General features: G+C 42.8%; 1 protein-coding gene across 2 annotated transcripts in view; it reads left to right on the top strand.

The window, feature by feature from the left end:
- The window catches only part of ttc37 (tetratricopeptide repeat domain 37), a 114,637-nt gene that overhangs the window by 48,342 nt on the left and 41,437 nt on the right, over positions 1-24,858 (top strand). For both annotated transcript variants that reach the window (XM_033017294.1, XM_033017295.1), the window contains exons 14-23: positions 168-294; positions 1,547-1,726; positions 7,253-7,377; positions 8,024-8,277; positions 11,525-11,627; positions 15,622-15,804; positions 18,912-19,065; positions 22,182-22,260; positions 23,376-23,437; positions 23,679-23,735. In XM_033017294.1, the coding sequence (XP_032873185.1) occupies positions 168-294; positions 1,547-1,726; positions 7,253-7,377; positions 8,024-8,277; positions 11,525-11,627; positions 15,622-15,804; positions 18,912-19,065; positions 22,182-22,260; positions 23,376-23,437; positions 23,679-23,735 (1,324 nt within the window). The remainder of the gene's footprint in view (positions 1-167; positions 295-1,546; positions 1,727-7,252; positions 7,378-8,023; positions 8,278-11,524; positions 11,628-15,621; positions 15,805-18,911; positions 19,066-22,181; positions 22,261-23,375; positions 23,438-23,678; positions 23,736-24,858) is intronic.

Below are 24,858 nucleotides of genomic sequence, written 5' to 3'. Positions count from 1 at the left end.
ACTGTATCTCTAAACTAAACTAAAATAAAATTTGCTGCTTGACAAAATTGCTCGGAGATGTTTAAATGTCATTGTTCTTCCCTTGAACACAAATCTTCACCCATGTATCAACCTAGTTGTTTCTTTAGAAGAAAAGGCAAGTAACATTATGACTTGTACCCGTACAGTTTCCGGAAAGCTCTGAAAATAAATGAAGACTGTGGCGAATATTACTACTACCTTGGACTAACGTACTGGTTTATGGGGGAGGAGATGAGAAAAGATAAAACTAAAACAGCTACTCATTTATTAAAGGTTTGTGAAAAGATGCTTGCCACAGTACTAATAAAGATTTGCATGTTTCAGTCCACTCTACAACTGACGAGATAATATTGTGTTCCAGTAGGAGAAAAATATGCTTTAAGTAAGGCACATAGTGTGACCCATGAGTAACTTTTCAGGGTACCTGACTCCTTAAAAACAACACCAGTATAAAAGCAACTAGTGCTGATTCTTTAATCCAAATAGAAATGGAATGCTGGAAATATACAACAGAAGTAGCGTTAATGTTTCAGATTAATGTTCTTTCATTACAAATATTGTTTAAAACTTGTTTCAGGTCCTGGTTATGTTTAATTATTTTTAAAAAAAGGAGAGGAGCTAAAGGAACTCGGTGGGACAGGCAGCATGTGTGAATAGATGGAGATGTAAAGAGTAGGTCTATCTTTTGGTCTACGAGAAGCATCTCGACCCGAATCATCGAGTCCATTTCCCTCCACAGATGCTGCCTGACCGTTGAGTTCCTCCAGGTGCTATCCTGTTTTTTTTGCTACAGATTCTAGCATCTGCATGATTTAATTATTTAGATATATTTCCAGCTATTGTATCTCAATGTTTGTGAATCTAATGCAAGATCCCCATTTCTTTCTCCTGCTCAGATGGTGCTTAGATTTATTTTGGGATTTTTGTGCACTGGCTGCACATAGATAGCTATAAAGCAACATGAGAATTTTGATGGCAATACTTGCTTTAGCATCACTATGCAGAAGCTTAATATAGCAAATGAAGACCCAGCATCCAAGTTCCTCACTCTATTTTTATAAGGCTGTGCAGGGAGTAACACTAGACCTAGAACTTGATTTAAGTAATAACATTCTAAATGATGCATATATGAGATGGACGAAGACACTTGTGGTCCATCAATGAATTGGCATTTCCTTCCTTCTGATATAAACATTTTATTGGTGCTCAAATGTATCACAGATATTATAAAAGTTGAACACTTAAAAACCCCCAGCTTTTCTTGCTTATTATTTCCATTTTCATTGATGATTGAGATATAAGATCTTTCGTGATAGGAGCAGAATTAGGCCATTTGACCCATCAAATCTACGCCATTCAATCATGGCTGATCTATCTCTCCCCCCTAACCCCATTCTCCTGCCTTCTCCCGATAACCTCTGACACCTGTACTAATCATGAATCTCTCTATCTCTGCCTTAAACATATCCATTGACTTGGCCTCCACAGTATATAGACTTATTCACTTTAAACCTTTCATCCTCAGGCTGCTAAATTGGACACATACAATGGAAAAACATTTTGCTACTTGGGCCATTACTATCGAGATGTAGTACAAGATAAAAGCAGAGCCCGGGGATGCTACAAAAAAGCCTTTGAGCTGAACAACAGTGATGAAGAAGCTGGAACTGCGGCTGTTGATCTCAGTGTTGCACTGGGAGATATGGTATTTATTTTTTGAGGATTTATGATTGAAACTAAAATATAATTAACAGTGTATGTGGCTCTATCAGTGTCAGCTTGGTTTCATGGTAGCAGGTTATAGAATGGCACTTCAGTGTATTCAGTATTTTAGCTTTAGGTTTATTGTCACGTGCACCAAGGCACAGTGAAAAGCTTTGTTGTGTTTGTTTATCCAATATATCAGATATTATACACAAATACATTAGTCAATATCGTACAATAGAGCAGAGGGGAAGAGTGCAGAATATAATTCTCAAGATTGTAGCACATGGGTTTCATAGACACCGTCTAATGTCCGCAGAGGGGCAGGGATAGAGGTCAGATAGAGGCCAGTACTCTAGCTTATGGAGAACCATTCAGAAGCAAGATAACAGAGGAGACAAAACTGCTCTTGAGTCTAGTGGTGCATGCTTTTAAGCTTCTGTCTCTTCTGCCAGAGGGGAGCAGAAAAGGACATGTTTTGGATTATGTTGGCTGCCTTTCTAAGTTAGTGTAAAGTGTCGATGGAGTCAGTGGTGGGAAGTCTGGTCTGCATGATGAATTGGTCTGCATCTACAACTATACAATTTCTTGCAGTGTTGGGCAGAACTGTTTTCGAACCAAGCTGTGATACAAGCCGACAGTATGCTTTCTATGGTGCATCTGTACATGTTTGCAAAGGTCAATGAAGACATGCCAACTTTCCTGTTTCATCAGGAAGTAGATTTAGTTTAGTTTGTTATTGTCATGTTTGTTAGTATCGAGGTACAGTGAACATCTTTTTCTTGCATGCTATTCAGTCAAAGAAAAGACTATAAATGATTATAATCAAGTTGTCCACAGTGTACAGATAAAGGATAAAGAGTACAACATTTAGTGCAAGCTAAAGTCTGATTACAGATAGTTCATAGGTCATAGTTCATGAGGTAGATGGGAGGTCAGGACCATACTCTAGCTGTTCAGAGGATGGTTCAGTTGCCTGATAACAGGTGGGAAGATACTGACCCTGAATCTGCAGGTATTGTTTTTCAAACTTCTGTACCTCTTGCCTGATGGAAGAGGGGAGAAGAGGAAGTGACCGGGGTGAGACTGGTCCTTGATTACAGTGGCTTGCAAAAGTATTCATACCCTTGAACTTTTCCACATTTTGTCACGTTACAACCACAAACGTAAATGTATTTTATTGGGATTTTATGTGATAGACCAACACAAAGTGGCGCATAATTGTGAAGTGGAGCTCAATTGTGAAATTGTAAATGATACACGGTTTTCAAATTTTTTTACAAATAAAAAACTGAAAAGTGTGGCGTGCAAAAGTATTCAGCCCCCCTGAGTCAATACTTTGTAGAACCACCTTTCGCTGCAATTACAGCTGCATGTCTTTTGGGGTATGTCTCTACCAGCTTTGCACATCTAGAGACTGAAATTTTTGCCCATTCTTCTTTGCAAAATAGCTCAATGCTCAGTCAGATTGGATGGAGAGCGTCTGTGAACAGCAATTATCAAGTCTTGCCAGAGATTCTCAATTGGATTTAGGTCTGGACTGACTGGGCCATTGTAAGACATGAATATGCTTTGATTTAAACCATTCCATTGTAGCTCTGGCTGTATGTTTAGGGTCGTTGTCCTGTTGGAAGGTGAACCTCCGCCCCAGTCTCAAGTCTTTTGCAGACTCTAACAGGTTTTCTTCCAAGATTGCCCTGTATTTGGCTCCATCCATCTTCTCATCAACCCAGACCAGCTTCCCTGTCCCTGCTGTAGAAAAGCATCCCCACAGCATGATGCTGCCACCAACATGTTTCACAGTGGGGATGGTGTGTTCAGGGTGATGTGCAGTGTTAGTTTTCCGCCACACATAGCGTTTTGCATTTAGGCCAAAAACTTCAATTTTGGTCTCATCTGACCAGAGCACCTTCCTCCACATGTTTGCTGTGTCCCCCACATGGCTTGTGGCACACTGCAAACGGGACTTCTTATGGCTTTTTTTCAACAATGGCTTTCTTCTTGCCACTCTTCCATAAAGGCCCGATTTGTGGAGTGCACGTCTAATAGTTGTCCTGTGGACAGATTCTCCCACCTGAGCTGTGGATCTCTGCAGCTCCTCCAGAGTTACCATGGGCCTCTTGGCTGTTTCTCTGATCAATGCTCTCCTTGCCCGGCCTGTCAGTTTAGGTGGACGGCCACGTCTTGGTAGGTTTGCAGTTGTGCCATACTCTTTACATTTTCGGATGATGGATTGAACAGTGCTCCGTGAGATGTTCAAAGCTTGGGATATTTTTTTATAACCTAACCCTGCTTTAAACATCTCCACAACTTTATCCCTGACCTGTCTGATGTGTTCCTTGGGCTTCATGATGCTGTTTGTTCACTAATGTTCTCTAACAAACCTCTGAGGCCTTCACAGAACAGCTGTATTTATACTGAGATTAGATTACACACAAGTGGACTATTTACTAATTTGGTGACTTCTGAAGGCAATTGGTTGCACTGGATTTTATTTAGGGGTATCAGAGTAAAGGGGGCTGAATACTTTTGCACGCCACACTTTTCAGTTTTTTATTTGTAAAAAGATTTGAAAACCATGTATCATTTTCCTTCCACTTCACAATTATGCGCCACTTTGTGTTGGTCTATCACATAAAATCCCAATAAAATACATTTACTTTTGCAAGCCACTGTATGCTGGTGGCCCTATCGAGGCAGCATAAAGTGTAGATGGAGTCAATGGAAGGGGGTTTGGTTTGCACGATGGTCTGGACTACGTCAACAACTGCAATATCTTGCGGTCTTGGATATAGCCGTTCTCAAATCATACTGTGATGCGTCCCGATAAAATGTTTTTTACTGTGCATCTGTAGAAGTTGGTGAGGGTTGTTTGAGATATGCTGAACTGTGTGCTGCCTTTTATGTCGCATCAATGTGTTTGGTCTATGACAGTACATTGGTGATATTAACACCAAGGAACAAAGCTCTCAACCATATCCACTTCATCACCATTGATTCTGCTTTCAGCACATAATCCACCTTGATTCATGATGTCAATAACTAGCTGCTCCATCTTGTTGACATTGAGGGAGGTTATTGGCAAATAAATTATTTTGTTCAGATGCTCTGTTTGTATTTTGTTTTTGGAGAGATTTCATGGTATCATGTGGAGTACTGTTTTCTCCAAGAGCACCACAGTTAACTGGTTACATCACTGCTGTTTGTGAGATATCGAAGTTAGTAAATTGGCTGCTGCCTTTGCCAGCACAACTGACATTGACCATGTTTTAAAAAGTTACTTAAATCTCTTCCCATCAATAAAATTAATTTTAGCTGCTGTACCTTTGATGAATCCTCGTTCCTCATATAGAAACATAGAAAATAGGTGCAGGAGTAGGCCATTCGGCCCTTCGAGCCTGCACCGCCATTCAATATGATCATGGCTGATCATCTAACTCAGTATCCTGTACCTGCCTTCTCTCCATACCCCCTGATCCCTTTAGCCACAAGGGCCACATCTAACTCCCTCTTAAATATAGCCAACAAACTGGCCTCAACTACCTTCTGTGGCAGAGAATTCCAGAGATTCACCACTCTCTGTGTGAAAAATGTTTTCCTCATCTCAGTCCTAAAAGATTTCCCCCTTATCCTTAAACTGTGACCCCTTGTTCTGGACTTCCCCAACATCGGAAACAATCTTCCTGCATCTAGCCTGTCCAACCTCTTAAGAATTTTGTACGTTTCTATAAGATCCCCCCTCAATCTTCTAAATTCTAGCGAGTACAAACCGAGTCTATCCAGTCTTTCTTCATATGAAAGTCCTGACATCCCAGGAATCAGTCTGGTGAACCTTCTCTGTACTCCCTCTATGGCAAGAATGTCTTTCCTCAGATTAGGAGACCAAAACTGTACGCAATACTCCAGGTGTGGTCTCACCAAGACCCTGTACAACTGCAGTAGAACCTCCCTGCTCCTATACTCAAATCCTTTTGCTATGAAAGCTAGGATATGAGTGTGTGTGTGTGCATAATCACATCTGCTCAAAAAAACGATGCTCTAACGTTAAAATGTTTACATATTCCTGTAGAGTTTTATCCCGTGGATTCGGAAATCGACTTACCTGAAAATTTTGTGCTTTTTCTTGAGTTATTTATGAAAATGTTCACAAATCTGAAATATCTTTGAAAATAAACGAGCTGATGACGTCACAATGGCTCTGCTCCGCGCTCTTTTCCAAGCGCTGCGAGTGATGTCACCCCCCCCCTTGACTCGCAGTCCTTTTATCGCCGCCCACTCACCATGGCCCCGCCTGCTCGCCGTGGATACGCCCACTCGTAATGGCCCCGCTCGGCCGGACGTACACCCCGTGCTCAGGGTCCTCGGGTCCATGACCACCTGCCCGCCGCATCCCTCGAGTCCACGTCCGCCCGCAGCCCTCTCTCTGTCTCTGCCCTTGAGCGCCCCCTCGCTTGGGGTCCTCGTGTTCATGACCACCCGCCCGCGGCCTCCCTTGAGTCCACGTCCGCCCGCATCCCTCTCCCTGTCTCTGCCGTCTCCCTGTCTCAAAAAGACGCCGCAAATTGGAAACCCCAGCTCCAAAAGGCAGCAAGCTCCCCTCTCACTGTCTCTGCCTTCTCCATGTCCCTGGAGCTTGGAGCAACGGAGTATTGCGTTCAGGAACAAGCCCTCCCCTGTGACGACCCCGACCCCGACCCCCCCCCCCCCCCCCCCCCCCCCCCCCCCCCCCGGGCTCTGGATTGAAGCCGCTGAACACGAAGTCCTTTGGTTGACGCCCACCCCACTCCCCACTCCCCTCCTCCTCTCTCCCTCTGTGTGCCTCTGTGTCCCTCTCTGTGCCTCTGTGTCCCTCTCTGTGCATCTGTGTCCCTCTCCGTGCCTCTGTGACCATCTCCGTGCATCTGTGTCCCTCTCCGTGCATCTGTGTCCCTCTCCGTGCATCTGTGTCCCTCTCCGTGCCTCTGTGTCCCTCTCCGTGCCTCTGTGTCCCTCTCCGTGCCTCTGTGTCCCTCTCCGTGCCTCTGTGTCCCTCTCCGTGCCTCTGTGTCCCTGTCTGTGCTTCTGTGTCCCTCTCTCTCTCTACCCCCCTCCCTCTCTAGCCACGCCTACGAGTTGGGAGCTATGCGTGAGTGGATAGGGCGGGGGATGGGGTAAAAAGAGTGAATGAATAATATTAATATAATATGAATGTGGTGTGTGTGTGTGGAGGTGGTTAGTGTGTGTGTGGGGGGGTTGGTTAGTGTGCATGTGGGGGGTTGGTTAGTGTGTGTGTGTGACGCTGCAGGCGGCCCCCTCCCGTGGCAACCGCATGTTGAGGGGACGGGACCCAACGGTCCAACTTGGTCTAGTATAACTTTCCAATAGCAATAGTCACAAAGTAACAGGCTGACATTTTAATTTGATGTGATCTAAATTTGCTGCTTTAAAGTCATTCAGTAAAGTTTACTGCACTGAAATTATGTTCAGACATTCATTTGTATTAATTAGCAAAGCATTGGACATTTTTTCGACTTGTCTTTTCTTTTAGGAAACCGCTCTCGCAGTTCTGAAAATAGTGACTGATCAGTCGAGTGCTGGAGCTGCCAAATGGGCGTGGCTTAGGCGAGGACTTTATTACCTGAGAGTGAACCAGAATTCCCAAGCTGTTGCAGAGTAAGAGATGTTTCTTTGAGCATTGGGTAATCAGCAGTTTCCTAAGGGAACTTTCAATGAAGTAAATGGGGAATTGGGATTTATGGATAAGAAGAGACAGCTGGTGGGGAAATGGCAGTGGCACAGATTGGAATGGGTATCCAGATGATGAAAAGATGGGCGATGGAAGAAATCTGCAGACAGCTAAACATTTGGTCTTGTGGGCTTTGAGAAATTTTGAGAAGTTGGGGAGGTTTGGGAAAGACTATGCAGATTTATTTACGCTTTTTTTAAGCCCTCTCCTTGTCTGGAAGACTTTTTAAATCTATCGTTGCATGAACTACTCTAAATAATTGGGTCATCTAAAACCATTTGATGGAAGAATTAATATTTAAAATAGATGTTGTGAACTATTCAGTAAACTTTTATATTTGTTTTTTTTAATAATAGTTCAAAATCCTTATTTGGTAATGTGGAATATTTCAATGTGTCATAACAATGACTGAGTTTCAAATATTCCCTTTGCAATTGAGAGATTGAAATATTGAAGGTAACAGGAAATGGCTTCACGCAGATAATTCCAATGATATTTCATTGAAATATGTTGTTGTATTGAAGGTTGGTTTTGATCATAACAGTCAAGTTAACAATCTGTTATTCTTTAAAGCTTACAAGCAGCTTTGAGGGCAGACCCAATAGACTCAAATTGCTGGGAATGTTTAGGAGAGGCTTATCTCAGCAGAGGAGGCTACACTGCTGCTCTAAAGGCCTTCACAAAAGCCAATGAACTCAACCCAGATGCTGTGTACAACATTTACAAGATAGCCCTCATCAAGCAGATTCTTGGCAAGTATGCAGATGCAATTGCAGAGTATACACAAATAATTCAAAAGTCGGAAAACTACGTGCCAGCTCTCAAAGGTATTTTTATTTAATTTCCCTTCATAACAATTCTGAAACACATGTTATGCATTTCTTGTTGATTGGTGCACACCAGTGAGTCAAAATAATGTTTGTACGTATCTATTTTATGAGTGCCACAAATGTCCTAAAAGCTTCAAAATGGATTTCACAATGTATATGTGCATTTTATGCCCAATTATGGCAAATGCTGTTTGGTCCTATCAGAGCAGATTACTTATAGTCATGAACCACAAAGGTGGTGCGAAAAAACATGTAAATGACCAATCCAATAGTGACACTAATCAGCATATAATGCCAAATTGATAACACATTGTAATTTTCAAACAGAATACCTGACCAACATCTTCATTTAAAGATGGAATATAGAACACTTTCAACAGCTGATTTTTTTCTAAGTATTTTCTATAATTGTTTCATATTTCAAATGTCAGTCATGCCTGAACATTGATGCATCTTTGCCTATTTCCCCTTCTGTGCAGCATTATTGAAAGAATAATCAGAATTCAAGAGCAGACAAATGTTCAGAAGATGGATAAGGTGGAGGGGGGGAGGGGGTAAAGCAGAGGTTTCTCGGTAAAAGGACTTAACTGTTCTGGAAGCTAATTTTTCTCTTAAACTGAGGATCATTATGTGAATATCAATGTACAAGTGTGAAACATTAGATGGTATTAATGTAGTAGATAAAAAGAGGAAGTATGTAACGGGTTTAGCATCATTGAAAATTGCTAAATTCTGAGTCACACATAAATATATATCCCAGAGATGAAAGGAAGAAAATCTTGGAGACCCACTTCTTAGTAACAGGAATGATGCCAGAGGATTAGAGAATTGCTAACATTATGCTGCTGCTTAAAAAAATGAGTAATTGCAGCACAGGTCGTTTAGCTTTGGTAGAGAAAAAGTAGTTGGAGTACATTCCAAGGATCAATATACATCTTCATTTTGGTAGACACGGGTTAATCAGGGATGTCAGCATCGATGAGTTAAAGAGGAGGTTATGGCTGACTAGTGTGATTGAAATTAGGGTGCTTCTTTCAAGTCTATGATTAGACCTTTGCAATATAGTTAAGATTAATAGCATGTAAGAAAACGTTCGAACTGAGATGGGGAAAAGTAAGAATTCTTTGCTCTCCTCGGAATATGGTAGTATTGATAAGATCTAAGGGTGTAGAGGAACTGAAAGATATTTTCATTAGGCGAGAAATAGTATTGGGTAGGCTAATGGGACTGAAGGATGATAAATCCCCTGGGCCTGATGGTCTGCATCCCAGGGTCCTCAGGGAGGTGGCTCTAGTTAATAGTGGACGCATTGGTGATCATTTTCCAATGTTCAATAGATTCAGGATCAGTTCCTGTGGATTGGAGGATAGCTAATGTTATCCCACTTTTCAAGAAAGGAGCGAGAGAAGGTGAGCTTCCAGTGAAGGTGGTGGAGGCAGGTTCGATTTTATCATTTAAAAATAAATTGGATAGTTATATGGACAGGAAAGGAATGGAGGGTTATGGTCTGAGTGCAGGTAGATGGGACTAGGGGAGAATACGTGTTCGGCACTGACTAGAAGGGCCGAGATGGCCTGTTTCCGTGCTGTAATTGTTATATATAGAGAAAATGGGGAATTACAGACCAGTTAGCCTGACTTCGGTGGTGGGAAAGATGCTGGAGTCAATTATTAAACAGGTAATAATGGGATATTTGGATAGCAGTAAAAGGATTAGTCCAAGTCAGCATGGGTTTATGAAAGGAAAATCTGGAATTTTTTGAGGATGTGACAAGTAAAATGGATGAAGGGGAGCCAGTGGATGTAGTGTATCTAGACTTTCAGAAAGCCTTTGATAAGGTCCCGCACGGGAGACTTGTGACTAAAATTAGAGCACATGGTATTGGGGGTAGGGTGTTGACATGGATAGAAAATTGGTTGGCAGACAGGAAGCAGCAAAGAGTAGGAGTGAACGGGTCCTTTTCAGAATGGCAGGCAGTGGCGAGTGGAGTGCCGCAAGGCTCGGTGTTGGGGCCGCATCTGTTTACCATATATATTAATGATTTGGAAGAGGGAATTAGAAGCAACACTAGCAAATTTGCGGATGACACAATGCTGGGTGGCAGTGTGAACTGTGAAGAGGATGTTAGGAGGTTGCGGGGTGACCTGGACAGGTTGAGTGAGTGGGCAGATGCGTTGCAGATGCAGTATAATATAGATAAATGTGAGGTTATCCACTTTGGTGGCAAAAACAAGGGGGCAGATTATTATCTCAATGGGTTTAGGTAAGGAGGAGGTACAGCGAGACCTGGATGTCCTTGTACACCAGTCACTGAACGTTGGTTTGCAGGTACAGCAGGCAGTGAAGAAAGCTAATGGAATGTTGGCCTTCATAACAAGAGGATTTCAGTATAGGTGTAGAGAGGTTCTTCTGCAGTTGTATAGGGCTCTGGTAAGACCCCATCTGGAGTATTGCGGACAGTTTTAGTCTCCTAATTTGAGGAAGGACATCCTTGTGATTGAGGCAGTGCTGCGTAGGTCACGAGATTGATCCCTGGGATGGCGGGACTGTCATATGAGGAAAGATTGAAAAGACTAGGCTTGTATTCACTGGAGATTAGAAGGATGAGGGGAGATCATATAGAAACGTATAACATTATAAAAGGACTGGACAGGCTAGATGAAGGAAAAATGTTCCCAATGTTGGGCGAATCCAGAACCAGGGGCCACAGTCTTAGAATAAAAGGGAGGCCATTTAAGACTGAGGTGAGAAAAAACGTTTTCACCCTGAGAGTTGTGAATTTATGGAATTCCCTGCCACAGAGGGCAGTGGAGGCCAAATCACTGGATGGATTTAAGAGAGAGTTAGTTAGAGCACTAGGGGCTAGTGGATTCAAGGGATATGGGGAGAAGGTAGGCACGGGTTATTGATTGGGAACGATCAGCCATGATCACAATGAATGGCGGTGCTGGCTTGAAGGGCCGAATGGTCTCCTCCTGCACCTATTTTCTATGTTTCTATTATAATTACTCAGAATGATGCCAGGAATCTTTTCATTCACCAATAAAGTTCATAGAAGCATACAGTGTGAAAGAGGAGAAATTAACGGCAGCCAATCTAATCTGTATGTTATTTTTCCAATATTGTTGCAAAATATTCGGAATATTATGTTGGCTGTATTTAAAAAAAAAAAAAATCGGATCCTCAAATCTGTTTTAAGTATATAAGCACCCACAAATCAAACTGTTTTCATTTTGTTGTTTAGGCCTAGGGGAATGCTACTTAATGATGTCACGAAATGCTCTCAAGGATTATTTGGATGGGAGAGCTTTGGATTCAGCTGAACAGGCACTTCAGTACTTAGCTGGGTGAGTAAAAATAAAACAAGTACAGGTAGTTAAATGAAAACAGATATCTTTGAACTAGAATCTTTTACTCTACTCAACAGCCAAAATTCTGTAACCTCCTTTTGCTCTGGTATTATATTTCATACTTCACATATTTAGATTATAACTAGATGACTAGATTGGTTCCCTGTTGTGACGCCAGTCAAGTACACACGGAAGTATTAGATCAAAATGGCGATCTAAAAATGGCATTCTCATCTTGTATGTATGCCTTCAGGAGAAAGAATCTCAACATTTTTTAAACACTAATAACTCTTTTAATATTCATCGATGGGAAAATCCTCTTGTCCTGCACAGCGGAGGGGGACTGAGTAAAATGGCCAAAATTACAGCCGTAAGTGGCAGTGTTTTTTTCTCAAATCAATTTACAGAACAACAGGAAGTGGTCAAGATCAGACTTTTAGTGATATACATATATATCCGGAGGGACTATAAAACCCAGAAGTGTTGAATGCATCAGTCAGTCTCTGCAAGATGGGGGAAGCAAGAGGGTCACGTCTCTCAGTCTGAGCTGTGAATAACTGAACACATGTCTACTAAACTGTGAGTGTGGTTTTACTGACCTTGAGTGCCCTTAATGTGGTTTGGAAATGAAAATGTGGTTGGTTTGAAATAAAGCACTGCAAATGGTTGTTGGTGGTGGTTGCTTTGAAATAAAGCACTGCAAATGGTTGTTGGTGGTTGCTTTGAAATAAAGCACTGCAAATGGTTGTTGGTGGTTGCTTTGAAATAAAGCACTGCAAATGGTTGTTGGTGGTGGTTGGTTTGAAATAAAGCACAGCAAATGGTTTTACAAAAATATAACATCAATCTGAACGAAACGTGATACAAACCACCACAGGACAATTGTGAGTAAGGGGGTGCAAAGATTTTAGCGCTATCGTGTATCGTTTTGGCGTAGTTCTGGGATCATCGAACAGACATGCACGCATAGAATCAAACACAATGAGAGTTTTAGTGATATACTAGACCAAGTGCAGACCCGTTGGGTCTGCTCCCCCAATGGTGTGATCCCCCAACCCAATATTCCACCATGCACTCGTCTCCTCCAATGGAACTGAAGCCGTTCCCAAATGTAAGATTCCAGCACTCCCCTGCCTCCCTCAGCAGTGGATTAATTGCACCTCCCCTGCCTGCTGCAGCAGTGAAAGGTTCAGAGTGTTCCTGTCTTGCAAGTTTGTTTCGAAGTGTGTTGGAAGCTGTTTCGAAGTGTGTTGGAAGCTGATAGGAAGGAGCAGCCGTCAACAAATCAAAAGGCAGAAAGTCAACGAATCAAAAGGCAGACAGGCAGCCGGACGGATGTCGGACGGATGGGGCGAGAGTTTTATAGAATAATAGATAGATAGATATAGTAAGTAAGTTTATTGGCCAAGTATTCACATACAAGGAATTTGCCTTGGTGCTCCGCTCACAAATAACAACATGACATACAGTAAAATTTACGAATGACTCGGAAAACACTAAACATTAATAATAATAAAACATTAATGATAAAACACCATTGATCAAGCATGTGAACCAACAAAATACCAGATGAAAGGGAGGCTACAGATTTTTGGCTGTTGAGTAGAGCAACTACTCGTGGATAAAAACTCTTTTTATGTCTGGCTGTGGCAGCTTTGACAATCCGGAGTCACTATCTATAGATGGATAGATAGATAGATAGAGATATAGATGTTTTATTTATAATTGTCTACTGCATATCGTGTTGTTACTTGCGAGCAAAGCACCAAGGCAAATTCCTTGTATGTGTACTACTTGGCTAATAAAATGTATTCAATTCAATTCAATTCAAATCGAGTTGATCAATAGTTAACATTATGCCCTTAGTTCTGGATATGCTTTACATGTGGAAAAATAGGATTTTTTTTTGTGCAAACTACGATCTTTTCCTTTTGTGACTACTATAGAACATAGAAACATAGAAAATAGGTGCAGGAGTAGGCCATTCAGCCCTTCGAGCCTGCACCGTCATTCAATATGATCATGGCTGATCATCCAACTTAGTTTCCTGTACTTGCCTTCTCTCCATACCCCCTGATCCCTTTAGCCACAAGGGCCACATCTAACTCCCTCTTAAATATAGCCAATGAACTGGCCTCAACTACCTTCTGTGGCAGAGAGTTCCAGAGATTCACCACTCTCTGTGTGAAAAATGTTTTTCTCTTATCTCGGTCCTAAAGGATTTCCCCTTTATACTTAAACTGTGACCCCTTGTCCTGGACTTCCCCAACATCGGGAACAATCTTCCTGCATCTAGCCTGTCCAACCCCTTAAGAATTTTGTAAGTTTCTATAAGATCCCCCCTCAATCTTCTAAATTCTAGCGAGTACAAGCCAAGTCTATCCAGTCTTTCTTCATATGAAAGTCCTGACATCCCAGGAATCAGTTTGGTGAACCTTCTCTGTACTCCCTCTATGGCAAGAATGTCTTTCCTCAGATTTGGAGACCAAAACTGCACGCAATACTCCAGGTGTGGTCTTACCAAGACCCTGTACAACTGCAGTAGAACCTCCCTGCTCCTATACTCAAATCCTTTTGCTATGAATGTTAACATACCATTCGCTTTCTTCACTGCCTGCTGCACCTGCATGCCCAAGAAGGAGAGAAGTGAAGCAGCACATGTTTTAAATGTGAGTTAAATGTGAATCAAGAGTTTTAAATTTCCACCTTTTGGTTTCCAATGGAAAAATAACTATTACAAGTGTGAAGTTTAATTTTATCAGGTTTTATATCAAATATATTTTTTAAATTGAATTCTAAAGTTTATTTTCTCTTTTTCTGCTTTAATCAGATTTTCTGCCATATTTTGCTTTCTTTAGCAGACATGGCTTTGAATTAATTATTTTGACTTGCATCATCTTCTCATTCTTGCAATACTTATTAAATAATCCTTCAATTGAATTAGTTAAGCAGTTCCACAGGTGCTCTCTTTTCAAAGGTAGGTCCATTATGACCAGTTCTAAAGTCATGGAGGTGCATAGCATCTCACATGCCTTTCAGCCGAAGCATCTCTTCTGACCATCATGTCTTTCTATACTAATCCATCTTGCTACATTTATTTCATATCACTCCATGTCTTGTTCAACCAGTCCAGATGTCTCTTAAATGTTGTTACTGTTCCTGCCTCTATCACCTCTGGGAGCTCATTGCAGATACCAACTACCTCTTTGTTAGAAAAATCTACTGCTCAATCCCCTTTAAATCTCCTCCCTCTCACCTTAATCCTAAAGCCTCTAGTTGGTAAAAATATTTGCCACAGGAAAAAGTTATCCACTCTCTACTGTCTATGCCTCTCACAATTGCATATACCTCTATCAGGTCATCTCTCAGCATTCTTTGCTCCAAAGTAAATGGACCTGACCTATACGATCTCTTCTTATAGCTTAAACCTTACAATTCAGATAACAATCTTGCAAATCCTTCCTGCATATGCTCTGGCTTAATCACATCATTCGTATAGCATAGCGACCAGAACTATTGTACTTAATGCCACAGCACATGAAGGCAGCCATGTCATACACTTTCCTTGCTGCCCTGTTTACCTCTGTTGTAATTTTCAGGGAACTATGTATTCATATCGCTGGGTCTCTGTTCCACAACACTCCCCAGGTTCTTCCATTCACTGTATATCTCCGGTTGTGGTTTAACTTCCCAAAATGCATTAGTTTGCACTGGTCCCAGTTAAATTCTATCAAAGATTTGCCACAAGGATACAATCAAAAGAGTTCTGACAAATTTGAACATTTGCACTGACAACTAGGAAGTGGCTGCTGAGGACCAGAGGAGATGGAGAAAGGACCTCCAGGCAGGTATGAAGCACCATGACAGCATGTGATTCAAGACAATGGAGGCCAGGCGCCAATGCCACAAAATGATCAGCAGCAACAGCCACGCACTCCCTGTTCTTTCTTAAGTGACAATATTTATTATTTTTTGTTTCCTTTTATTGTAGTGCAGTGCAATATCGACCTGATGTATCCTGTCTTTGGAAGCTAATTGGAGACACATGTACCACACTCCATGTTCTGTCACCAGCAAAAGTTAATGTTGAAGTCCATTTTGTTCTCTTTGCACAGATTGAAAAAACTAATGTGCACACTTTAAACAAAAGTGAGCTACTTTCCCTTGGAGGAAGGTAAATAATTTTCAATTTAATAAGTTGTCGCATTTTAATATTTTATCACATTCACTATAAACCTACTGACTCCCATGGCTATCTGGACTACACTTCTTCCCACCCTGCTTCCTGTAAGGACTCCATCCCCTACTCCCAATTCCTCCGTCTACGCCGCATCTGCTCCCAGGATGAGGCGTTCCACACCAGGGCATCTGAAATGTCCTAATTCTTCAGGGAACGGGGGTTCCCCTCCTCCACCATAGCTGAGGCTTGCACCAGGGTCTCTTCCATACCCCGCAACACTGCTCTCTCTCCCCATCCCCCCACTCGCAAAAAGGGCAGAGTCCCCCTAGTCCTCACCTTTCACCCCACCAGCCGTCACATACAACAAGTAGTCCTCCGTCAGTTTCGCCACCTCCAACGTGACCCCACCACTCGCCACATCTTCCCATCTCCCTCCCCATGTCTGCCTTCCGCAAAGACCGCTCCCTCCGTAACTCCCTTGTCAATTCTTCCCTTCCCTCCCGTACCACCCCCTCCCCGGGCACTTTCCCTTGCAACCGCAAGAGATGCAACACTTGTCCCTTTACCTCCCCCCTCGACTCCATTCAAGGACCCAAGCAGTCGTTCCAGGTGTGACAGAGGTTTACCTGCATCTCCTCCAACCTCATCTATTGCATCCGCTGCTCTAGATGTCAGCAGATCTATATCGGTGAGTCCAAGCGGAGGTTGGGCGATCGTTTCGCCGAACACCTTCGCTCGGTCCACAATAACCAACCTGACCTCCCGGTGGCTCAGCACTTCAACTCCCCCTCCCACTCCGTATCCGACCTCTCTGTCCTGGGTCTCCTCCATGGCCAGAGCGAGCAACACCGGAAATTGGAGGAACAGCATCTCATATTCCGCTTGGGGAGTCTGCATCCTGGGGGCATGAACATTGAATTCTCCCAATTTTGTTAGTCCTTGCTGTCTCCTCCCCTTCCTCAGCCCTCCTGCTGTCTCCTCCCATCCCCCAGCCTTCGGGCTCCTCCTCCTTTTTCCTTTCTTCTCCCCGCCCCCCCCCCCACCCCCCATCAGTCTGAAGAAGGGTTTCGGCCCGAAACGTTGCCTATTTCCTTCGCTCCATAGATGCTGCTGCACCCGCTGAGTTTCTCCAGCTTTTTTGTGTACCTTTTATCAATTTTAAGATTGTTTGCCAATAATTTTGTATTTAATGCATGGAGGGACGATTAGTAATCTAATCTGCAGTAAGAAGTGTGCAGATTTCCGTGCAGGCAGTTTACCTTAAGCCTGCACATGCAAATGACAAATTAAATATTTTAAATTGAAAAAATGCACATTATATGGAAACTGAATTAAATGCTTAGTACATCTAATATGATCGAAGTACTTGTATGTTGTGATTGCTAACATTTTTAGTGCCAGATTTCACAATTTAATTTAGTCAGGAAGTACTGCAACAGAATATCTTGAACTAAAATTTAATTATACAGAAATAGTTGCTACAAATAATTTTATGTAGGAAGAAATTGCAGGTGCTATTTTATAACGAAGATGGACACCAATAAGGTGCAGGAGTAGGCCATTTGGCCCTTCGAGCCAGCACCACCATTCAATGTGATCATGGCTGATCATCCACAATCAGTACCCCGTTCCTGCCTTCTCCCCATATCCCCTGACTCCGCTATTTTTAACTCTATCTAGCTCTCTCTTTAAAGCATCCTGAGAACCTGCCTCCACCACCCTCTGAGGCAGAGAATTCCACAGACTCACCACAGAAAAAGTGTTTCCTCGTCTCCTTTCTAAATGGCTTACTCCTTATTCTTAAACTGTGGCCCCTGGTTCTGGACTCCCCCAACATCGGGATCATGTTTCCTGCCTCGAGTGTGTCCAAGCCCTTAACAATCTTATATGTTTCAATGAGATCCCCCTCATCCTTCTAAACTCCAGAGTGTACAAGCCCAGCTGCTCCATTCTCTCAGCATATGACAGTCACCAAATGGGAGTGGCTGCGCTGCCTTGCAGCTGCTGCTCGCCTGCAGTCCGTTTGTCTTTTCTGTTTTTTGTTTTCTTTTGTCCTGTTTTTGCGGTTTGTTTCGGTTTGTTTGGCTGTGTGTGTGTGGGGGGGTGGGTGTGGTGTGTTTTTTGGCTCTTCCTTCGGGGGGGATGCAACTTTTCCTGCCGTATCCCCGTCTTCGTGTCCGTCTGCGCTGAGGCCTATTGCGGAGCTGGCGGCCTCCAACTGCAACCGACCTCGAGGCTGTGGAGGCTGTGGAGCAGAGCCAGGACTTACCAACGCGAACCTGGCCGACTTCGGGGCTGTGGTTGCGGTGCGACACAACTTCCGACCCGACTTTGGAGCCTCGGAGGCTCGGCCGCGGGCCAGTGGGCCAGTGGACGACATCATCGGGAGCTCGAGTTCTGTTTTTCCGGAGCTCCCGCAACTACAGCTGCGTCCGCTGGACTGGAGGACGGCAGCTTCGGCAGCTTCGACCGCCCTGGGCCGCGGAGTTTGAACCGGCCCATTTGCGGAGCTCGGATTCAGCCTGCGGGACTTACCTACCATCACCCGGCGGGGTCATAACATCGGAGGCTTGGATTGCCTCAGCGCAGAGGGAGAGCAAGGAGGGAAGAGACAATGACTTTGGGACTTTAAACTGTGTTGAGTGTTTGTTATTTATTCTATGTTATGACTGCAGGCGAAACCATATTGTTTGTTTTGTTTTTGTTTTTGTCTTTTGTTTTTACCTTGTTTGGGATGTGTTTACCTTGTGTGGGACTAAAGATGGAAATTAGCTACTGGCTACAATCTTGCGTATTACATGTAAATGTTTATTAATATGCACTGTCCCTAATAAAATCAATTAAAATTTAAAAAATGCTTGAATAACTCAGCGGGACAGGCAGCATCACTGGAGAAAATTAATAAATGACGTTTTGATTTGGAACCCATCTTCATACTGAAAGTAGAGGTGGGGAGGGGGGGGGGAGGGGACTACATTTTAGTCTTCTAAATTGGTGTTGAAATGCTGAATCAAAATATCAAAATTACAGTTACATATTTGCACATTTTTATTATGAAGGAAAGTTGTTACATTATTTACTAGAATGTATTTGTTTTTTAGATGCTATGTGCGAGCCCTTTCGCTGATGTCTAGATCTGCCAATCTGTGGTGTGACCTTGGTGTGAATTATTACCGACAGGCACAATGCCTGGCAGCACACCACGACACAGGAGAAGAAAATACCGTGTACGAGTTGCTTGAAAAATCACTGCAGGTAAAAATAATCTTATGGTGTAATACCAAACTACAGGAATTATAAAGAAACAAGGAACATCAGATGCTGGTTACAAACAAAAAAGACACAAAGTGCTGGAGTAACTTAGCTGGTGAACTAGCATCACTGGAGATGGATAGGTGATGTTTTAGGTCGGGATCATGTCACTTATCAAAAAGATGGCGGCGCTGCCTTAGCAGCTGCGGCTCGCCTGCAGTCTGTCTGGTGTTTTTTTTTCTTTTTTTGTGTTGTTCTTTTGTCCTGTTTAGTTGATTTTTGGTTTATTATGTTGTGGATGTGGGGGTGGGGGGGGAACACGTTTTTGGTCTCTTCCTTCGGGGGATGCGACTTCCTTTGCCGTATCCCCCGTCTCCGCCTGCGCCGAGGCCTAATGGCGGAGCTGGCGGCCTCGGAGCTGCGGCAGCGGCGGCTGGGACAGCGGCAGCGGCGACCAGAACTCGGAGCTGGGCAGCGGCAGCGGCGGCTTTGACAGCGGCAGCGGCGGCCTGGCCTCGGAGCTGGGACAGCGGCAGCGGCCGCCCGGCATCGGAGCTGGGACGGCGGCGGCAGCGGCTGGGATGGCGGCAGCGACAGTGGCGGCCTGGCCTCGGAGCTGGGGCGGCGGCAGCGGCGACCTGGCCTCGGAGCGGGGACAGTGACAGCGGCGGCCTGGCTTCAGAGCGGGGGCAGCGGCAGCGGCCACACGGCATCGGAGCTGGAGCAGCGGCAGCGGCCACACGGCATCGGAGCTGGAGCAGCGGCAGCGGCCACACGGCATCGGAGCTGGAGCAGCGGCAGCGGCGACCTGGCCTCGGAGCTGGGACAACGGCGACCAGAACTCGGAGCTGGGGCACGTTCCGGCGGCAGCGGCCACTCGACCCGACCGCGGGCCCAGTGGACGACAGCGGCGGCTGGGACAGCGGCAGCGGCCTCGGCGCAGAGGGAGAATAAGAAGGGATGAGACAAAGACTTAAGATTTTTGCCTTCCACCACAGTGAGGAGGTGCCTGGTGAACTCACTGTGGTGGATGTTAATTTGTGTTTATCGTGTGTTTTGTCATTTTTACTATATGTAGGACTGCAAGGCAACAAAATTTCATTCAGACCACAAGGTCTGAATGACAATAAAGGCTACTTGTTACTTGTTACCTATCCATGTTCACTAGAGATACTGCCTGACCCGCTGAGTTACTCCAGCACTGCATTTTTTTTTACAGGAAATACAGTTTGTGCTCAAATGATATCCCAAATTTTCAAATGAAAGCTTTGCCTTTTCTGGTTCGGTTTCTCTACATGGTTTAATTGTACACCATGATTTCCACTGTAATGCCAGCATTTTTTCAGGTTTCGTGGATGTGGCATGTATTGCTCAGTGGTTGGAACGATTTACAGTGCCCTCCATAATGTTTGGGACAAAGACCCATCAGTTATTTATTTGCCTCTGTACTCCACAATTTGAGATTTGGGCAGTTCCTTCTCTCCTCCATACATTCTTCTTGCCATCACTCTGATATGTTAATCTTTGTCTCATCCGTCCACAAGACCTTTTTCCAGAACTGTGGTTGCTCTTTTAAGTACTTCTTGGCAAACTGTAACCTGGCCATCCTATTTTTGCGGCAAACCAGTGGTTTGCATCTTGCAGTGTAGCCTCTGTATTTCTGTTCATGAAGTCTTCTGCGGACAGTGGTCATTGACAAATCCACACCTGACTCCTGAAGTGTGTTTCTGATCTGTCGGACAGGTGTTTGGGGATTTCTCTTTGTTATAGGGATAATTCTTCTGTTTTCAGCTGTGGAGGTTTTCCTTGGCCTGCCAGTCCCTTTACGATTAGTAAGCTCACCAGTGCTCTCTTTCTTCTTAGTAATGTTCCAAACAGTTGATTTTGATACGCCAAACTGCTGATGTCTCTGACAGTTTTATTCTTGTTTCTCAGTCTCATAATGGCTTCTTTGACTTTCATTGGCACAACTTTGGCCTCATGTTGATAAACAGCAACAAAAGTTTCCAAAGGTGATGGAAAGACTGGAGGAAAGACTGAGAGCTCTTATACCCGCATTAAGGAGGCATTAAATGCACCTGAACAATTATAAATGCCTGTGAAGCCATGTGTCCCAAACGTTATGGTGCCCTGAAATGGGGGGATTATGTATAAACACTGCTGTAATTTCTACATGGTGAAACCAAAATGTTTCAAAATGGCCTTTATTAAAATCTGACTATGTGCACTTTAACACATGTGATTTTTTTTCTATTACAAATCTCAAATTGTGGAGTACAGAAGCAAATAATTAAATGATGGGTCTTTGTCCAAAACACTGTGCACTGAGGGCACTGTACACAATAGAAATTTGATCTTCAGTTTAATACTTTGACAATTATCAAACAATTCCAAATATTCATGGGGTTTTTTTCCTCCAAAAACTATTCATGATCTATTTCTGTGGAGTGATGCATCTTGAAGAAATTCAGAAGGAACTTCAATTTTCATTTTGCATTTGTAGTTCCATGACTAAAATATTCACTGAATAAACTTAATTTAAACTTTTCCATTTCTTTATAATCAATACTTGTATCTTATCTTATCTTAATTTGTGGCCTGGCCCTTCAGGTAATATATACCTAATAGTTTCTTAATTTCAGCAGAATGAAATCAATAATAATAAAAATCATAGAATTTTTAAACAAGAGTGGCACTAAATTTATATCAGCTCAAGCATTTGAGGTGTTTTAAGAAAGCTCTGGTGAACAGCAAATGTACTGCAAACTCAAGCATCCGTACTCATTCAAAAGCACATTTGCCTTAATTAGTCTGCCACAAAACTGGCCAGGATTCATATTGGAAAGAATTAGCATTTTCTTTATGGTTTGGACATAATTACTTATTCATGGAATTGTCCATTCTTATCACCGAGCCCAACAGATAGTCAATTTACTTAAATTACTGCACAGGTAATCAAGTCAATTCAAATTTTTTTTTTTTTGCGGTGCTCTCGGAATAATCAATCGTTCCATATGAAATCAGAGAAGAATTTGCTCTTTGACATTATTGAATATTGTTTTTATTTTCCATGTTTGAATCATTTCCATAATAAAGTTATTTTTATGTTTATTCAACAGTGCCTTAAAAAGTCTGTGATGTTGAACAGCAAAAATCATCAATACTGGAACGCACTTGGAGTTGTTGCCAGTTGCAAAGGTATTGCAAGATAGAGTTTAATCTTGAGCGATAAACTGATCTTTTTCAGTCCAATTCTGCAATAGCAAGTTTTTCTTTTTACAAACTCAAATTAAGGTGGGCTGAAGTTAGAGTTATAAAGTCATTCACTATGGACACAGGTCTTTTGGCTCACCAAATCTACACCAAATATCAACCACCCAATTATACTAATTCTATATTAACACTTTCTTCATTCTCCCCATATTCTCATCAAGTCCCCCAGATTCTATCACTCACCTTCATGGTACAATGAAAGAGGCCAAATAACCTACCCAATCCACATATCTTTCAAATGTTTGAGGAAATCTGAGCATCCAGAAGAAAACCCATGTTGTCACAGGGAACGTGTACAATCTCCACACAGTCAGCATCAGAGGTCCGAGTTGAACCTGAGTCTCTGGCTTTCTTGCAACATCTACTGCTGCTGCTATATGATTTGTATAAATATTTGTCAAGGTATCTTTGACATGCACACCCTTTAACGGATAGACTCGGCTTGTACTCGCTAGAATTTAGTAGATTGAGGGGGGGATCTTATAGAAACTTACAAAATTCTTAAGGGGTTGGACAGGCTAGATGCAGGAAGATTGTTCCCGATGTTGGGGATGTCCAGAACAAGGGGTCACAGTTTAAGGATAAAGGGGAAATCTTTTAGGACTGAGATGAGAAAAACATTTTTTACACAGAGAGTGGTGAATCTCTGGAATTCTCTGCCACAGAATGTAGTTGAGGCCAGTTCATTGGCTATATATAAGAGGGAGTTAGATGTGGCCCTTGTGGCTAAAGGGATCAGGGGGTATGGAGAGAAGGCAGGTACAGGATACTGAGTTGGATGATCAGCCATGATCATATTGAATGGCGGTGCAGGCTCGAAGGGCCGAATGGCCTACTCTTGCACCTATTTTCTATGTTTCTATGTCATTTAACCTGTAATGCTGCATTATTTCTGCCACAGCGTATTATTTCACTCATCTGTATTAAATTTCAATTGCTTCTTGTCAGTTTATTCTGCTAGCCTATCAATGTGTATTTCTAAATTAAATATTCAGCAAACTAAATATGCCTTCTTGCTTTTCCACATTGATGTGATACAGGTATTGAAAACTATGCTCTTGCACAGCATTCATTCATTAAATCTGTTCAGGTTGAACAAAACGTAAGTAAATTCACAATTTCTCTTTCATATTTAACAGTAAATACCTTTTACTATTTGTTCTTAATTCATATTTACCAGTGCAGAAATGAAGTGATTTTTAAGTGTGAATAATTAGATATGATAAACCATGCATTTTTGAATTGAGTAAACATCTTTTCTACTGTTTCTAATGGTAAATCTTTTAAAGTTGTGAGGATAATGTTTTAACATTGACTTTAAATGTGACAATCTCCTCTACTAGAATGTAGTGGCTTGGACCAACCTGGGGGCAACTTATTTGAAGAATGAAAGCGTTGAGGTAAATATTAAGAACACAAGTTGTTCAACTTTTTATAATTTGAAGTCAAGAACACTGGATTTATGTGCGATGATCTGTTCATTGTATCCTTGAGGTACAGAAATGGCTGATATAAGATGCTGTAAATAGTGCAGCAATTTAACTATTAAAGTTTAGTTTATTGTCATGTGAACCGAGGTAAGGTGAAAAACGTTTGTTGCGTGCTAACCTGTCAGCAGAAAGACAATACATGTTTACAATCAAGCCATCCACAGTGTACGGATCCATGATGAAGGGAATAACGTTTGGTGCAAGATGAAGTCCAGTAAGATCTGATAAAAGATATCGAAAGATCTCCTATGGTATAGATAGTAGCTCAGGTCTGCTCTCAAGTTGTTGATAGAATGTTTCAGTTGCCTCATAACAGCTGGGAAGAAACTTCCCTGAATCGGGAGGTGGGTGTTTTCACATTTCTGTATCTCTTGCCCGATGAGAGAGGGGAGAAGAGGGGAGTGACAGGGGCAAACCACATCCTTGATTATGCTGATGGTCCTGCCGAGGCAGCATAAAGTTAAAATGGAGTCAATGCAAGGGAGGTTGGTGTATGTGATGGTCTGGGGTTCGTCCACAATTCTCTGCAATTTCTCGTGGTCTTGAATGGAGCTGTTCCCAAACCATGCTGTGGTGCATCCCAATCAAATGCTTTCTGCAGCGTATTTGTAGAAGTTGGTGATAGTTGTGGTCCAGGACAAGTTGCTGGTGATATTTAATCCTAGGAACTTGAAGCTTTCAACCATCTTTACTTATGCGCAGTCAATGCATACCGGGGGGTATGTGTACCGCTTCGCTTCCTGAAGTCAATCACTATCTCCTTGTTCTACTGACATTGAAAGAAAGTTGAGGTCACAATCTCAATCTCCTTCCTGTACTCAATAGACAATAGGTGCGGGAGTAGTCCATTCGGCCCTTCGAGCCAGCACCGCCATTCACTGTGATCATGGCTGATCATCCACAATCAGTACCCCATTCCTGCCTTCTCCCCATACCCCTTGACTCCGCTATCTTTAAGAGCTCTAAATAACTCTTGAAAGCATCCAGAGAATTGGCCTCCACTGCCTTCTGAGGCAGAGAGTTCTAACGATTC

This window comes from Amblyraja radiata, chromosome 3, assembly GCF_010909765.2.
Source record: "Amblyraja radiata isolate CabotCenter1 chromosome 3, sAmbRad1.1.pri, whole genome shotgun sequence".
Taxonomy (NCBI): domain Eukaryota; kingdom Metazoa; phylum Chordata; class Chondrichthyes; order Rajiformes; family Rajidae; genus Amblyraja; species Amblyraja radiata.
Note: the sequence above shows the minus strand (reverse complement) of the source record. Positions and strands in the feature narration are given on the sequence as shown.